The sequence below is a fragment of the Eleutherodactylus coqui genome, chromosome 12 (assembly GCF_035609145.1).
Source record: "Eleutherodactylus coqui strain aEleCoq1 chromosome 12, aEleCoq1.hap1, whole genome shotgun sequence".
Classification (NCBI taxonomy): domain Eukaryota; kingdom Metazoa; phylum Chordata; class Amphibia; order Anura; family Eleutherodactylidae; genus Eleutherodactylus; species Eleutherodactylus coqui.
Genome location: NC_089848.1, coordinates 118,057,589 through 118,073,365, shown reverse-complemented (window position 1 = coordinate 118,073,365; position 15,777 = coordinate 118,057,589). Strand labels below are relative to the sequence as shown.

The following is a 15,777-nucleotide window of genomic DNA, read 5'->3' as shown; positions in this document are numbered from 1 at the left end:
GTATCTGATTACATTCAACAAGTGTGGGCAAGGGTATCTCAAGATTGCCCTTAAGAGAGGCTACTACAAGTCCACTGGCTCTTCTCCCTGAGACCTCTGTCACTCCACTACATGTACCCAAGGTGTATGGGTAAACATCTCCCTTTATGTTAAACAAATCAAAGAGTTCTGACCTTGCAAGTGATCGGTTGCTCTGGTCATCGAGGATGGTGTACACCTTCATAGTCCTTTCTGGTTGACCCTGGGGGTACACATCGACTAGGCATATCCTTGCACAGGACTGGTCACAAATGCCTTCTCCACAGACTTCTGTGCATGAAGAAGATACAGTGGTAGGACTTGCTGCTTGATCTGTGTTCTCCCCGCCGTACGTTGGTGGGGTAGGGAAACTTGTAGCTGGTGCGGTTCTAGGTTGAGATGGGTGAAGAGCTTGTACATGATCTTCACAACCACACTCAATGCATTTGATGGCATTTTTACAGTCTTTAGCAATGTGTTCAGTAGAAGCGCAACATCTGAAACATACCCCAAACTTCTTTAGAAGCTCCTTGCGTTCCTGGAGTGGTTTCTTCCTGAAGCCGATGTACTTCTTGAGGGGATGAGGCTTCTTATGTAAGGGACACAGGCGATTAGGGTTTTCAACCTTTTCATCTTGATTGCTCTTGTAACTGACTCCCTGTGAAGCTGACAAAGTAGAGGGAAAAATATCAGTCTTTTTTACTGACACTGGACCTCTGCGGCCTTTGTAGTCGATGCGTGGGTTGTCAGACTTGAATGGATGTGGACCAGGATTGGATTCCTCATAGGAGAAGCTTGGATCGTTCTTGGATTCTGCAATGTTTTTGATGAACTCACAGAAGTAGGAAAATGGAGGAAAAGAGACTTGATTTTCTCTCTTATATCTTGACCCCAGAGCGGTCCACTTCTCTTGAAGGTTGTATGGCAGCTTTGACACGATTGGGTTTACTCCACGAGCAGTGTCCAGGTAACTGAGGCCAGGTAGGTGAGTGTCTCCCTTGGCCAGCTGTAGCTCTAGCAGTAAGTCACAGAGCTCTTGGAATTTCTGATTGTCTTTACCAGATATCCTTGGAAAGGCTTGCAGACGTTTGAACAGAGCGTTTTCTATTGCTTCAGGACTACCATAGGTTCTCTCCAGTCTCTCCCAAGCAGCTGCAAGGCCTGCTGCTGGATTTTCAATGTGGACAGATCTGAGTCTCTTTACTCGTTCTGTTGACTATGGGCCAAGCCACCGGATCAGTAGATCTAGTTCTTCCGAAGCAGTAATGCCGAGATCGTGAGTTGCAGTTCTGAAGGCACATTTCCAGCCTCTGTAATTCTCAGGCTGGTCGTCGAACCTTATCAGTCCTGTCTTGGTGAGCTCACGACGTACCATGTATTTTGCAAACTCTGACATGTCGGTTTTCTCTGACTTCAGGTGTGAAATTGGTTGAGTGGTGCTAATCACATCGTTTGTGGTGTTTTGCATGAGAGACGTAGGTACATATGGGGCTGTCAGGGTATTCAGCCTGGGAGCTGGTTTGAAGTCCATAGGTTTGGTGACATGTGGATATGGAACCATGTAATTGCTAGAGGTTTGGAGAACCGCTGGTATTTTGAATTGTCCATGAATACCGGTATATTGAGCTTGCTGGGGTGCAGAGCCTTGGTGCTCCATATAGGATGGAAGGTTGGTGTGAGGAACGAGCGGAGTTCTGTGCTGACTTTGCATGCCTGGTGCTGTGGAAGGATGTGCGGCCTGCCGCTCTGGAGAGACGTCTGTTTTGTCTGGAATGTTTGCGGCAGATGGGGAATTGAAGCATTGGCTTAGTACATAGTCTCTTGTACGCTTGAGAGGTTCCTCTGCATCCATTCCGCTGAAGTCAATGCTGTCTCTTTCGCTCTGACTCGTGGCTTGTTCTAAAACTCTTAACCTTGCTACGGCTGTAGCATGTTCGCATTGTTTCTCCAGAGCCTCTATTTCCGCCTTTCTATGTGCAGCTTCCACTTCTGCTTCCTTATGTGCAGCTTCCACTTCCGCTTTTCTATGTGCAGCTTCCACTTCCGCTTTTCTATGTGCAGCTTCCACTTCCGCTTTTCTATGTGCAGCTTCCACTTCCGCTTTTCTATGTGCAGCTTCCACTTCCGCTTCTGCTTTCTTATGTGCAGCTTCCACTTCTGCTTCCTTATGCGCAGCTTCCACTTCCGCTTTCTTCTGCGCAAAGATGGCCTGTATCTTAGTCGCTTCCGCTTCTACGCGTGCTTTTAGAAGCTGCTCACTGAGGGTGGAATGCTTTGAAGATCGTGACCTAGATGTACGCTTGGAGTGCCTGCTAGAGTCAGAAATGTGAGATGACACCTTCTGAAGTTGCGCAATTCTCACTTCTATCTTAGATTTAGGCCTCCTTCCCACGAGCGTGACGGGCTCCGCCGCGTAATATTCCGCTGCGAAGCCCGTCACGGCGCCCCCCAGAGCCCCTATACTTACCTGCGGGAGATAGCGTGAAATCGCTTCCCCGCCCACCGCCGCCGCGTCACCGCCCGTCACCGCCCACCGCCGCGTCACCGGCCGTGTCACGTGACGCGGCTGGCCGCGTCATATGGCGTCATATGACGCGCGGCGGTGGGCGGGAAAGCGTTTTTTCACGCTATCTCCCGCTGGTTACAGCGGGAGATAGCGTGAACGGACGGCTTCCATTGACTGCAATGGAAGCCGTCAGTGTGTACAGCCCGTCCTCACCCGCAGAAAATAGAGCATGCTGCGGGTGAGGACGGGAGAAATCGCGGTGCGTAATTCCGCGGTGGAATTACGCATCGTGAGCATTGTGCTATTAGGTTCAATAGAACCTAATAGCTGCGGGCAACGCAGCGGATTTTCGCCGCGAATTACGCGGCGGAAATCCGTTCGTGGGAAGGAGGCCTTAATGTCGCGTACTAAGCTGTCTCTTCCTACACTGAGGTGTTGGAAGCTTTGCAATTCCTGTATGGAATCCTCTGTGTTTAATTTTCTCAAAGCATTTTCGTACTCCTGGACCTTTAGGCCTCATGTCCACGGGGAAAATAAGAATTAAAATCCGCAGCGTTTTTCCCGCACGCGGATCCGCGCCCCGTAGGATTGCATTGACCACCCGCGGGTAGATAAATACCCGCGGATGGTATTTAAAAGTAAATAAAAAAATTTCTGGAGCATGAAAAAAAATGGACATGCTCCATTTTAGTGCGGATCACGCGTGCGGAAGCTCATAGAGCACATAGCTCAATTGATCTCCCGCATGAAAAATAAAAGACAATTACAGTGCATCCGCAGCCCAAATCCGCGTTACAAATCCGCAGTGGATCTGATTTTCCCCGTGGACATGAGGCCTTAGGCCTCATGTCCACGGGCAAAATGAGATTTAAAATCCGCAGCGGATCTCCCGCGCGCGGATCCGCACCCCATAGGGATGCATTGACCACCCGCGGGTAGATAAATACCCGCGGATGGTCAATAAAAAGGAATTTAAAAAATCTGGAGCATGAAAAAAAACGTGCCATGCTCCATTTTAGTGCGGATCACGCTCCGGATGGCCCCCATAGACCTCTATGGGTGTGGGAGATCCGCTGCGGATTGTAAATACTAATTTATCGGGTGCATGAGATCCGCTGCGGATTTAACCCCTTCCCGCTCCAGGACGTACCGGTACGTCCTCGGAGCATGGTACTTACCGCAACAGGACATACCGGTACGTCCTGGGGATAGTGCGAGATCACATAAGATCCCGCGCTATCCTGCAGCGGGAGCCGGCTGTCAGTCACGGCCGGCGTCCCGCTGTTAACCCCTTCCCTGCCGCGATCTAAGTAGATCGCGACAGGGAAAGAGTTGACAGAGAGATCGCGCTCCCTCGGTGTTTCCGGCCGGCTCTCGCGATGTCATCGCGAGAGCCCGGCCTGTCGCCATGGCAACAGGACGCCAGACACTGGCGTCCTGTATTGCCTGTGCCTATAATCGCTGTATAGGCGATAAGGCATGGGAGAGCAGTAGCTCTGCCATGCCTTATGACAGCGATCATAGGCATAGTGCTGCAAGTCCCTCAGAGGGACTCGAATAGTGTAAAAGAAAAGAAAAGAAAAATGTAAAAAAAATGTAAAAAAACACCTTTTTTTATGCTTTTTCTAATATTAGCATAAAAAAAGGGAAAAAAAATTAAAACCCCACATATTGGGTATTGACATGTCCGTAACGACGTGTACAAAAAGTTGAACACGCTTTTTATTTTGCACGACAAAAAGCGTAAAAAAACACGCTAAAAAACAGAGGCAAAATGCTAATTTTTAGCATTTTGCCTCCCAAAAAATGCTATAAAAGTGATCAAAAAAGCCGTACATTCCCCTAAATGGTACCAATAAAAACTACAGCTCATTTCGCAAAAAATAAGCCTACATAGAGCTCCGTATTTAGAAAAATAAAAAAGTTACAGGACTTTGAATGCAGCTTTTTTTTCACGCGCAGATGCAAAAATGCCATCCGTGTGCATACACGCGTGAAAAAAAACGCATCCGCGTGTCATCCGCATGCAATAAAATACAATAAAATACTATTTTAAGCTCATCCGCACTGCATCCGCGGCCCAAATCCGCGTTACAAATCCGGAGCAGATTTGATTTTCCCCGTGGACATGAGGCCTTATATTATAATGTTCATACGTTGCACGAAGCTGTTGCAGGGCTCCCTCTAGTGGTGACACATGGAGTGAAGACAGACTCTGCTGAATGTTGGAGACATGACTTAGTAATGTTTCCCACAGTTTTAAAATGTCAGAGGAAAGTTCCTGCTTGAGACCTTCAAGGTTCTCTCTAACTTTCCAGGTTGGCTTATTAGAGCGCCTGTCTCTCTGACTAGACTGCAGACTAGGGTCCATGCTAGCTTGTGCCTCAGAGTGTCCTTCAGCCATGATGCAGCACACAGGATGGAGGTAACACTGAGGAGAGTTATAGCTTGGTGGGAGGTTATGAGCTGCGGCTGTGGTTGTATGTGGAGCTGCTGGAGGAGTCTTTACAGCATGTCTGGCTGGATTTATACACTCTTTTTACTATTCTGACTCAATAACATGGCTGCAGGCGTGTCGGCTGAGGTATCGGCTCTTGTAGTTATGGACCAGTACTCACAGCAGGTATATCTTGTCAGACAGCATCCAACTCCACTGCAGAGGCATGGGGAGAAGATTCCAGGGTTTATTCAGGTAGAAATCTTGTATAATGCACATTCAGCAGTAGGTAAAAAGAATGATGAGCCAAAGCACAGAGTAGAGACCTAACAGGTGGGCTATAGACAGGAAACTCCCCAGCAGGAGGAGGGGGAGGAGCTACACAATATAGGGGGTACAGAGAGCCAGGAGGGACAAACTAAAAGGGCAAACACTTACAGATACAGTACAGGTTATACATGTCAATGAATAGAGTCAGGTAGATGAGACATGACACCACAAGATAAACACAACTAGGTACCACTAATACTACTATTAGATACTACAAATAATATTAATAGATACTACTACTACAACATAATACCAGATATCACTACAACTAGATGCTACTAATACTATTGTGAATACTATTAGTACTACTAATACTACTGTTAGTTATTACAAATACAACTACTAGATACTCCTAATGCACCGACTAGATGCTAATAATGCTAATAGATACTACTACTGCTTACTACTAATACTACTAATAGATACTACAAATATAACTATTAGATAATAATAATCTTTATTTGTATAGCGCCAACTTATTCCGCAGTGCTGGCAGGCATGGATAAATGCAAACAATACAACAATTACAATATGAGGTACATTGGGTTAGACACAAATGGGTTGAGGGTGGTACAGGAGGTGCAGGGGGTGGGGAACACAGGCAATAGGAAATTTCATGTGGAGATCAATTATTAGAAGGCAAACGTGTGAGGAGCCATAGGGAGGGGCGAGGGACTAGGTCAGGGGATTTGGTATGCTTCCCTGAAGAGGTACATTTTTAAGGCACATCTGAAATTTCGTGCATCGGGAATTGTCCGGATGCCTTGGGGTAGAGCGTTCCAGAGGATGGGTGCTGCTCTGGTGAAGTCCTGTAGGCAAGCATGTGAGGCTCGTATTACAGGGGTGTTTAGTCTGAGTGTGTTAGCCGATCGGAGTGAGCGGGCTGGGTGGTGTACTGACAGTAGGGAGGCGATGTATGCGGGTGCAGCACCATGCAGAGCTTTGTGGGTGAAGAGTTTAAATTTAGTTCTGCAGCGGACGGGCAGCCAATGCAGTGACTGGCATAATGCAGAGGCGTCTGAGTAACAACTGGATAGAAAAATGAGCCTAGCTGCCATTTGGATTGGAGTGGAGCGAGTCTAGTGCGGGGAAGGCCGATGAGTAGCGAGTTGCAGTAGTCAAGCCGGGAGTGGATGAGGGCGACCATGAGCGTCTTTAGCGTGTCCGTGGTTGGGAACGGCCATATTTTAGCAATATTTCTGAGGTGCAGTCAGCATGTTCGGGCCAGAGATTGGATGTGGGGGGCAAAGGAGAGGTCAGAGTCCAGTGTGACCCCAAGGCATCGGGCATGCCGTCTGGTGGTTATGATGGTGCCAGACACTGGAATGGAGATGTTGAGGGGAGGTCGGTTGGAAGGTGGAAAGACAAGGAGGTCAGTTTTAGAGAGGTTTAGTTTGAGAAAAAGGGAGGACATAGTATTAGAGACAGCGGACAGACAGTCGGTGATATTTTGGAGGAATGGTCCAGAGATCTCACGAGGGGAGGTGTATAGTTGGGTGTCATCAGCGTAGAGATGGTATCGGAGGCCAAATTTGTGGATGGTTTGTCCAATTGGGACAGTATAGATAGAGAAGAGAAGGGGACCAAGGACCGAGCCCTGGGGGACCCCAACAGCGAGAGGAAGTGGAGCGGAGATAGAACCAGCAAAGGAGACACTGAAAGAGCGGTCAGAGAGGTAGGAGGAGAACCAGGAGAGAGCAGTATCCATTAGACCAATAGAGCGGAGCATAGTGAGAAGGAGATTATGGTCGACAGTGTCAAATGCAGCAGACAGGTCAAGGAGGATTAGTAGGGAGTAGTCACCTCTCGACTTTGCAGTCATCAGGTCATTTGTTACTTTTGTAAGGGCAGTTTTGGTCGAGTGTAGAGAGCAGAAACCAGACTGAAGGGGGTCGAGGAGCGAGTTGTCAGAGAGAAAGCGTGTGAGGTGGGAGTAGACCAGGCGTTCCAGTAATTTGGAGATAAAGGGGAGGTTTGAGACGGGTCGGTAGTTGGCAGCATCAGTTGGGTCCAGGGTTGGTTTTTTAAGCAGAGGGGATATGATGGAGTGTTTAAATGAGGAGGGGAAAGTGCCAGAGGTTAGGGAGAGATTGCAGATTGTGGTGAGGTGAGTAATGAGAGCTGGGGGAAGGGATCGGAGGAGGTGAGAGGGGAGAGGGTCGCTAGCGCAGGTGGTGGGGCGGGCAGCGGAAAGGAGCCTGGAGACTTCTTCCTCTGTCATTGGTTCTAGCGTAGATAGTGAGTAGATGCTGGATGCAGTGCCGATGAAACTGGGATCGGGGCTAACCATGCAGCTTTCAGAGATTTCTTTACGATTGTTGTCATTTTTTTTTCTTTTAAATAGGCAGCTAGTTCTCCAGCAGTCAGGTCTGTCACAGGGGACTGTTCTTTGGGGCTGAGGAGGGAGTGAAAGGTCTCAAAGAGTTGTTTGGGCTTGTGGGATAGTGAGGAGACAAGGGAGGTGAAATAAACTTGTTTGGCACGGTGAGGGGCTAGGTTATAAGTTTTAAGCATGAATTTGAAGTGGAGGAAGTCTGCCAGCAGCTTTGAGTTTCTCCGCAGCTTTGAGTTTCTCCACAGCCGCTCGGCGCACCTAGAGCACCGCCGGATGAAGCACGTTTGGGACGTAAGCCAGGGTTGCTGTGGTCTGCGTTTGACTGCTCGAGTCACGGGCTGTACCACTTCATCCAGGGCACGGCTGAGGGTGGTGTGGTAGTGTTCGGCTGCCAGGTTAGGGCAGGGGAGGTGAGAAATAGGGGACAGGGAGGACTGAATGGTCTCAGCAAACTGTTTAGTGCGGACGGACTGGAGTGTCCTAGAGATGCGATAGATAGGATAATAATAATGTTACTAGATACTACTACATGCTACTATAATATTACTACGTGCTACTATATACTGTTACTAGATAGTCCTAAAACAACTACTAGATGCTACTAATACTAGATACTACAGATATTGCTACTGCTAGGTACTACTAATGCTACTATGAGATACTAGTAATGCTACTATATACTACTACTACATACTACTAGATATACTATTACTAGATATTCCTAATACTACTAATAGATACTACTAATATCAGTAGCCCTACTACTAGGTACTATTACTGCTACTGGTAATACTAATAGATGCTACTAATAATACTATGAGGTACTGTAAGAGGGTGTCATATGGCCCCTGGAAATTTTGTTTTTATTGTGTGTACTGTCTTTTTAAATATTGTTTTGTTGATAATGTTTGTTCTAAAACTGTACCTCATGGGCACTGGGAAGGAAAACCCCTGGCTGGCGCAGCACACCAAAAATCCCTGTTACCCTGGTAACCAGGTAGTGGTATAACTTTTAGGGTGGTTCTCGCCCCCTGGCAGAGGGATAGAGAGTCAGGTCCAAGGTAGAGAAAGTCTACAGAGTGTCTCCATGTGTGCTAATGCGGCGACCGAGCATAGGTTGGCCGTTGCAGGGAAGACCACAGGGTAAACTAGATGGATGTCACAAGTGGCTCTATGTTCTCCCCCAACAATGGCGGAAAACGGGGCCCAGCTCGGCCGTGGAGAGTGCAAATAAACAGGCAAATGTAAATGATGATGAATGTCCTTAACGGTGTTGTCACGTGACGCCAGTACCTCTTCACAAGCAGTCGGTCATTCACTTTAAAATAAAGAGTCCACAAACAAGAAGTTAGTTTTTCTCTTTACTCACATACTCCATTTAGTCCTCCTTCAGTAATACAGTATGTTGACAGAATCTAGCAGGGATTTCCTTTCAACTCTACTTTGTTACACACGCTTTTTAGGAGTAACTCTTCTTCAGTATTCTAGGTTGTCTTCAGTCTAAGTTATCTAACAGATGATCCCCGAGGTTCTCTCCTGACACGGTGGAAACTCATGACTCTGCCTTTCTTTACTTACTGATCATTTCTCTCCTCCTTGTGACAGCGGAAATCATCTACTCGAAGCTTTGGACCCCGGAGGGGCGATATCCCACAGCAAATGAGATAAGCCCGTGGCTCTGCACAGGCGACAGCAAAGCAAGCTTCAGCCTCCCGCTGACACGTCCTCCTACACCGACTACCTCTCTGCACTCGTCAACTCTCAGTCTCTTTCCTCTAAAACTCTTCCCCCTAACTTCTATATACTTACCGTTATGTCACACACATAAAGTTAGACAAAGTTCGTTAGAGAGACATCAGACATTGACCCTTTAGTGACCTGCCTTGACCAATACACACAACCAGAGACAGACTTTGTGACTACACAGCTTGTTAGCATTACCATAGACTCACAGAAGTACAAAAGACAGTTTACATACAACAGACATATACACACTCCTACACATCCCAACTCTGGGCCACTACTCTAAGCCTTAGAGCCTGTTTCATACGAGCGTATATTGGCCACCGTTTTCACGGCCGGCCGATATATACTACGATTTGATGCACTGGATTCCAATGCATTAGATCACATGGCCGTATTCCCACAATGTAAAAGTGCCCGGCCGGCCAATATAGCGCCAAGTGCTTTTACGCTGGGCTGGAAAGATAGTCCTGGAACTATCTTTCCAGCTGGAATATGTCGGCTGCTGCATGGCCTCCTATGGGAGCCAATGAGAGCGGCCGGAGAAGGGAGGTGGAAGGGATTTAGCAGCGTGACTACTAAACTCCTTCCCCCTTTTCGCCTCCTCTTTCCTTCTCTCTGGCTGTTTGCAATGGAAGGGGCAGGATAGAACTAAGCTCCATGCTCCCATGGCTGGCTGAGGGCAAGGGGCAGGAGCGTAGCTTTGCCCCCTCCCATTGCAAACAGCCGGAAGGAAGGAGGTGAGCCAGTGAGGGGGAGGGAAGGGGGAGACAGCTAAGCTGTCTCCCCTTGCCCAACAGCATCGCGGGCTTGGCGTATATGTGCTGGGGCTGTGCTGTCTGAACAGGTGCACAAACGTTAGATTTGTGTGCCCACTCACACCGGTGGGCACATGTAAAAACGCCTATGGCCGTGTGAAAGAGCCCCAAGGCCCAGCAGCTAATGGGGCAGGGACAATTAACTGAGCTCCTCTGATTGTGCCGCCCCAGCGCCCACGGAGAAATCAAGTACCACTTACACCATAATAAAGTCACTTAGAATGGACAATGGATGTCGGCTCTGCTGCCTCTGACGTAAATGAGGCCGAGCCAGGGAACTGGAAGGAGAACTGGTTACCTACAGCGGGAGACAAGACGGTGGCTGGGAGACCATTTGTGGGCTGGTCAGATGATGGGGAAACCAGGTTGACCTTGGAGGACTCTGCAATCCGAGCTACAGGTAGGCCTCTGACCCCCCAGCCGATCCTGATCCTGAGGCAGAGGCTTCTGCCATAGGGTCCTATTTCAGTACTACTGGATACTACTAATACCACTGCTAGATACTATGACTACAACTATTAGGTAGGATAAGAAGTAGTTCACATTCGCCGTATAAATGAGTGAGAACGACTGAATGACCGGTATTTAAACCAAACGATTAGTGAACGCGCCTGTGTAAAATGAACGATCAGCCACAAGCGAAGGATTATCGGTCGTCTTTAGTTGGCTGCATTTACACTGAACAATTTTATCGTTCATTTTTGCTCATTTGAACGATTTTTTTGAATGATTATCATTCCGTGTAAAAGGGCCTTAAGTTGAAGGGCGAGTCTCACAATCATAACGCCTGTCCATCCGTCCTGTGAGTGTGTAATAATTCAATCAGCGGATCGCTGACGTTAGTTTGTAAATGCGTTGTCTTCATGAGACGAGCGCTATAAGGGATACTTCAACCTCGGCAGCCATTGAGTATTCCTGCAGTGCGCCGTCAATTAACCCCTTGAGTGGCAGGTTTCCTATCACCCTGTCGTGCCCACCAGGGCAGGTTTTTTAAAATGGTCTAATCATTGAATTTCAACTAGTTTTGCAGTTGCGTCTCAAGAGCCATAACTTTTTCATTTTTCCATTGACATGGCCATATGAGGGCTTGTTTTTTGCGGGACAAGTTGTGATTTTTTAAACAGGGGGGAGGAAATAAAGAAATGGGGAAAAAAGAAAAAAAGGGGCCATGTCATTAAGGGGTTACATAATGTATTAACTTCCTTCTCTGGGTCATTACGACACACAGGGATACCACATGTGTGATTGTATTTTTGATTTTTTACAAAGTAAAGGGAGACAAGTGTTTTTTTTATTTTTTTATTTTTTTACTTTTTTTAAAAAAAAAAAATTTTTTTTTTTTGTCCCTATAGGGGACTTCCACAGGGACCCATCAGGACCCCTGATCACATTCCGGAGGTCCGATGGTGACAGCCCTTTACATGCTGCAGTGACAACCCTTTACATGCTGCAGTCACATAGACTGCAGCATGTAAAGGGTTAACACAGCAGAGATCGGAGGTTTTCTCTGATCTCTGCTGTAAAAGCTAGTACCTAGCTGTCCTCTGACAGCTAACAACCAGCTCTCCCTGCCACAGAGACCATCGGCTTGCTTTTGACAAGCCGATGGTCTCTATGGCAACCTGTAAACAAAGCAGGACATTGCCGACATGTCGGCAATATCTTCTGCTGGTTTTTCAAAGCCCTTGCACTGCTCTGTGTGGGTCTGTGCAGGCAGAGCACACTGTACAGTTTGTGGCATTGTGCTCTGCAGCTCCCATAGTGATACATAGCCCGGAAATCTTCCGGGCAGTATCGCTATGAGCAGTGGAGCTCGGCCCCGGAAATTTTCCGGGCGTGCCACTCAAGGGGTTAAACGTGAAACGACTTTACGAATAGTTTTGATTTAACATCTCCTTCCATTTTGTGTATGCAGCTCCCATGCAGAGCTCTGTGTCCCCAGATGACGGACCCGAGTACTCTGATCCGGCAGTCATACGGCTTTTCATTCATCCACTAATGCTTGCCTGCCTATGTTTGGTAGGTTAGTAAGGGACTGATGTAAGGGGGCCTGAGTCAAGGGGCAAGGTATGTAGGGTTTACATGGACACACGCCGGTCTGTTGGGAACACGCAGCCGAGATCTTTAACCAAGCCGATTTACAAAAGCGAGTAATGAAGAAAATGCTTAGAACGAAAGGCCACGCCCTTTAACTCCTCCCCTTTGTAACATCCATTTACGTCAAGGTGGGTATTAAAGGAATTTTCCAAATTCTCAGTGGTGAGAGTGGGGGAAGGAAAAAACCACATATACTCACCTCCCGCTGTGCGCTGCTCATCAGCCGCCAATCCGGTCTTCTGTATAATTCGTCAGCAGCGGTCACATGGGTTGTTTACCCACATGAGTTCTACAGCCAATAGAAGGCCCAGCAGGGATGTCACGGTGATGTCCTGTAAATCGGCCTCGTGGATTCTACATTAGCAGCCTATGAGACTGGTTTATGTGACATCACAGGGTCTGCTGGTTGGATGACGTCACCTGTGAGATCTGGTGCCACACTGAGTGTGCATGGGGGGCCAAAACTATATAAAAAATGACTTGAAAAGCCTCTTTAAGCAGTGTCACCACTTACATCCACCTTCAATGGCCGCAATCTAAGCCATTAGCCAGGGGTGGGAAGCCGGCCTTAGGTTACTTTTATACTGGCTGACAAAGGAGCGATTACGGGGCACAACTGGGTAAGTGAGGGAGAATCACTCATTTGTCGGAGTTGCTTGGTTTTTCTCACCTAAAACAGGCAGTCGCTCCTCTATGAAAAACTGCCTGTTCTCAATGAATGGAGGAGGGCGGCTAGAAGAGATCTGCAGCCCGTTCCGCTTCCATTCATTGAACAAGTATTGCTCTCATGTAAAGGCACAGGATCACTAACTGCTGGGACGACTGTCGGGCACTTATGGGGACTCATCAGCCCCCCAGCAATGTGATCACAGGTTGCTAATGGTTATCCTGTAATAGAGTAAATGGCAGCATATGCAGATGTAAATAGTGCAAAAAAGTCCTTTATTGCCCCATCACATGAAAAGCGACGTTTTGGCCGTGATGGCCTTCCTCAAGCATATGCTGCCATTTACTCTATTACTGGATTACAATTTTGGAGCCCTTCTGGTTTGGTCTCCTGTTTTGGCGCTGCATATCTCTAGCCTGACCCATAATTGGGGCGACCCCTGTGCTGCGGGTGAGAACCTTACTTTTCAAGGCTGCTAATAGTTGTCATGCAGCACCTGGTCCTTATTTAAGCCTATTAAGCCCTGCAAGTACTGCTGTCTAGTGGGGAACCCAGAAGATAAGGCCCCCCTGTACTGCAGGAAGCCCGTATCTGATGCCACTTGGGGGTAATAGGCTGAACTGGATGGACATATGTCTTTTTGCAGCCCTGCATACTATATGACGCTTATTGTAGCAGCCTCCGTCATTATATTATTTCATGTTGAGTTTCGTTGTCGGTTTCTGATCTGCAGGTTTGTGAACAGTCTGGTGTATTACGGTCTAAGTCTAAATGTTGGCAGCTTCGGGCTGGACATATATCTCACGCAGCTGATATTCGGAGCGGTAGAAATTCCCGCTCGTCTTGGATCCATGTTCATGGTGGAGATCCTTGGACGGAAACAAAGTCAGTTGCTGTGTCTCTTACTGGGAGGAGCTGCCTGTCTCATCATCACCGCCATACCAAAGAGTAAGACATGATGCGATGCCCTTCGTATGTCACTTCTTAAAGGAGATTTACTTTAGGGAACAATATTGGGTCTTTCCAGGAAAACTGCCCAAAACTGGTGATTAAAATGTTCACATAGAATTCAATTTAGTATAGAAGTCTATGGAATATACGGCACATTACGGTATATGGGGGTGGAAATACAGGGTGTTTGGTGGTTACGGTCAGCACCCATGTCTATGGAATATATACAAGGGGACACCCACAGCACCAGGAGCCTAACTCCGGTGGTCGGGGGTTTACTAGTACCATCTTCTGTTGCTCTATGAATGTCTGCGGACCCCTTCTGCGGCGGTACACCGGCCAACGTTGTTAGGGATCGTTGCGTTCGGCTCCAGTGATTTTTTTTTTTACGAGTTGTTTTGCCTATTTTGTGATAGTGGATTCCTACGAACAACGTGCAGCTGTGAAACGGTATTTCCTTTTCCACTGCTTAAAACACTTGTAAAAAAAAAAGTTGTACGGAGCGCGAAAAGATGAATACGGCGGAGGGGGGGGCAAGGGTGTCATTTTTCACCAAAAATTCCTCAACACTCAGCGCTGTGTGGCAGGTGCGTTGTCATGGTGGAAGGACCGGTCATCTGTGTGCACACACAGCGCTGAGCGTTCAGCAATTTTTTACGAAGAACCGCACCCTGGTCTCACCCTCCGTATTCATCCGATCTCGCTCTGTGCGACTTTTTTCACGAGTGCTTTGAGCAGTGCAAAAGGAAACTGAACAACCTGAAAACCTGAACAACTTGTTGAAAAAATCACTGGAGCCGAATGCAACCTTCCCCAACAACGTCGGCTGGCAGACCGCCTCTGAAGGGGTCCGCAGACATTCACTGAGCAACAGAAGCCGGTACTAGTAACCCCCCGACCACCGGAGGAAGACTCCCGGTTCTCTTTGGTACGCCCTCGTACATGTAGAGTATAAAGAAGTGTAAATGCAGTGTACGCCACAGTTAGTCATCGGCCCCGCTGTCTGAGCGGACCAAATAGCTCCTCTGTCAGTGTAATTGGCATTTGGTAGTGCCGCCTGGCAGCCTCTTCAATCCTCTCGCCGTGCCCGGAAGCATGCATCCTTGGCTGCTGTACATGGCGCTGCAGGACGTGGCTTTTGATTGAACCAGCGCTTGCTGCATCGTCTTAGTACTGGTTCTGGCTCCTTCTTTTAAGGGTCCTTTCACATGGACCAATTATGGTTTTGATTGCGGGAATCTGCAAACGATATTAATTAGTTGTAAATACCTGCAGGATCTGAACGATGAATGAGAATTCATTCACTTATTGTTCATCTTTTGGTTTCTTCAGGTATAAACATCAAACGACTATCATCCCGATGTAAACAGGCAGTCGCTCATCTATGAATTACTGCCTGTTTACTGTGAATGGAGGCGGGCGGCCGGAAGACGTCCATTCACTAAGCGATGATCGCTCCTCTGTAAAAGCACAAGAATGATTGTCGCTGGGATGACCGTCAGGAACTTCTGCGCCCAACAGTCGTCCCGTGTGAAAGGGACTTACTGTATATTAGCTCTGCCTCCTCTTCTCATTATTTTATCACACTGTACTTTCATGTCCTTAATTGGAAACTAAGTTGTGAAATGTTTTTTTCTTTCAGCATTACCGATTGTCATCACCGCGCTCGCAGTTATTGGGAAATTCGCCATTGCCGCCTCCTTCTCCACCTGCTATATCTACGCTGCAGAGTTATTCCCCACAATCATCAGGTGAGAGGTAGACGGAAAAGTGTAGAGCGAGCAGAGCCGTGTGCAGAGAAGTTGTGGTAGCATGCGGAGGCATTACATTACTACTCAGTGTGCCACCATGATACCTGCATATGCCACTGTATTA

At 47.7% G+C, this 15,777-nt stretch overlaps 1 protein-coding gene across 1 annotated transcript in view; it reads left to right on the top strand.

Moving 5' to 3' along the window:
* The window catches only part of SLC22A13 (solute carrier family 22 member 13), a 68,422-nt gene that overhangs the window by 48,462 nt on the left and 4,183 nt on the right, over positions 1 to 15,777 (top strand). Inside the window, exons 7-8 of the mRNA XM_066585052.1 lie at positions 13,685 to 13,899; positions 15,545 to 15,653. Coding sequence (XP_066441149.1) covers positions 13,685 to 13,899; positions 15,545 to 15,653 — 324 coding nt within the window. The remainder of the gene's footprint in view (positions 1 to 13,684; positions 13,900 to 15,544; positions 15,654 to 15,777) is intronic.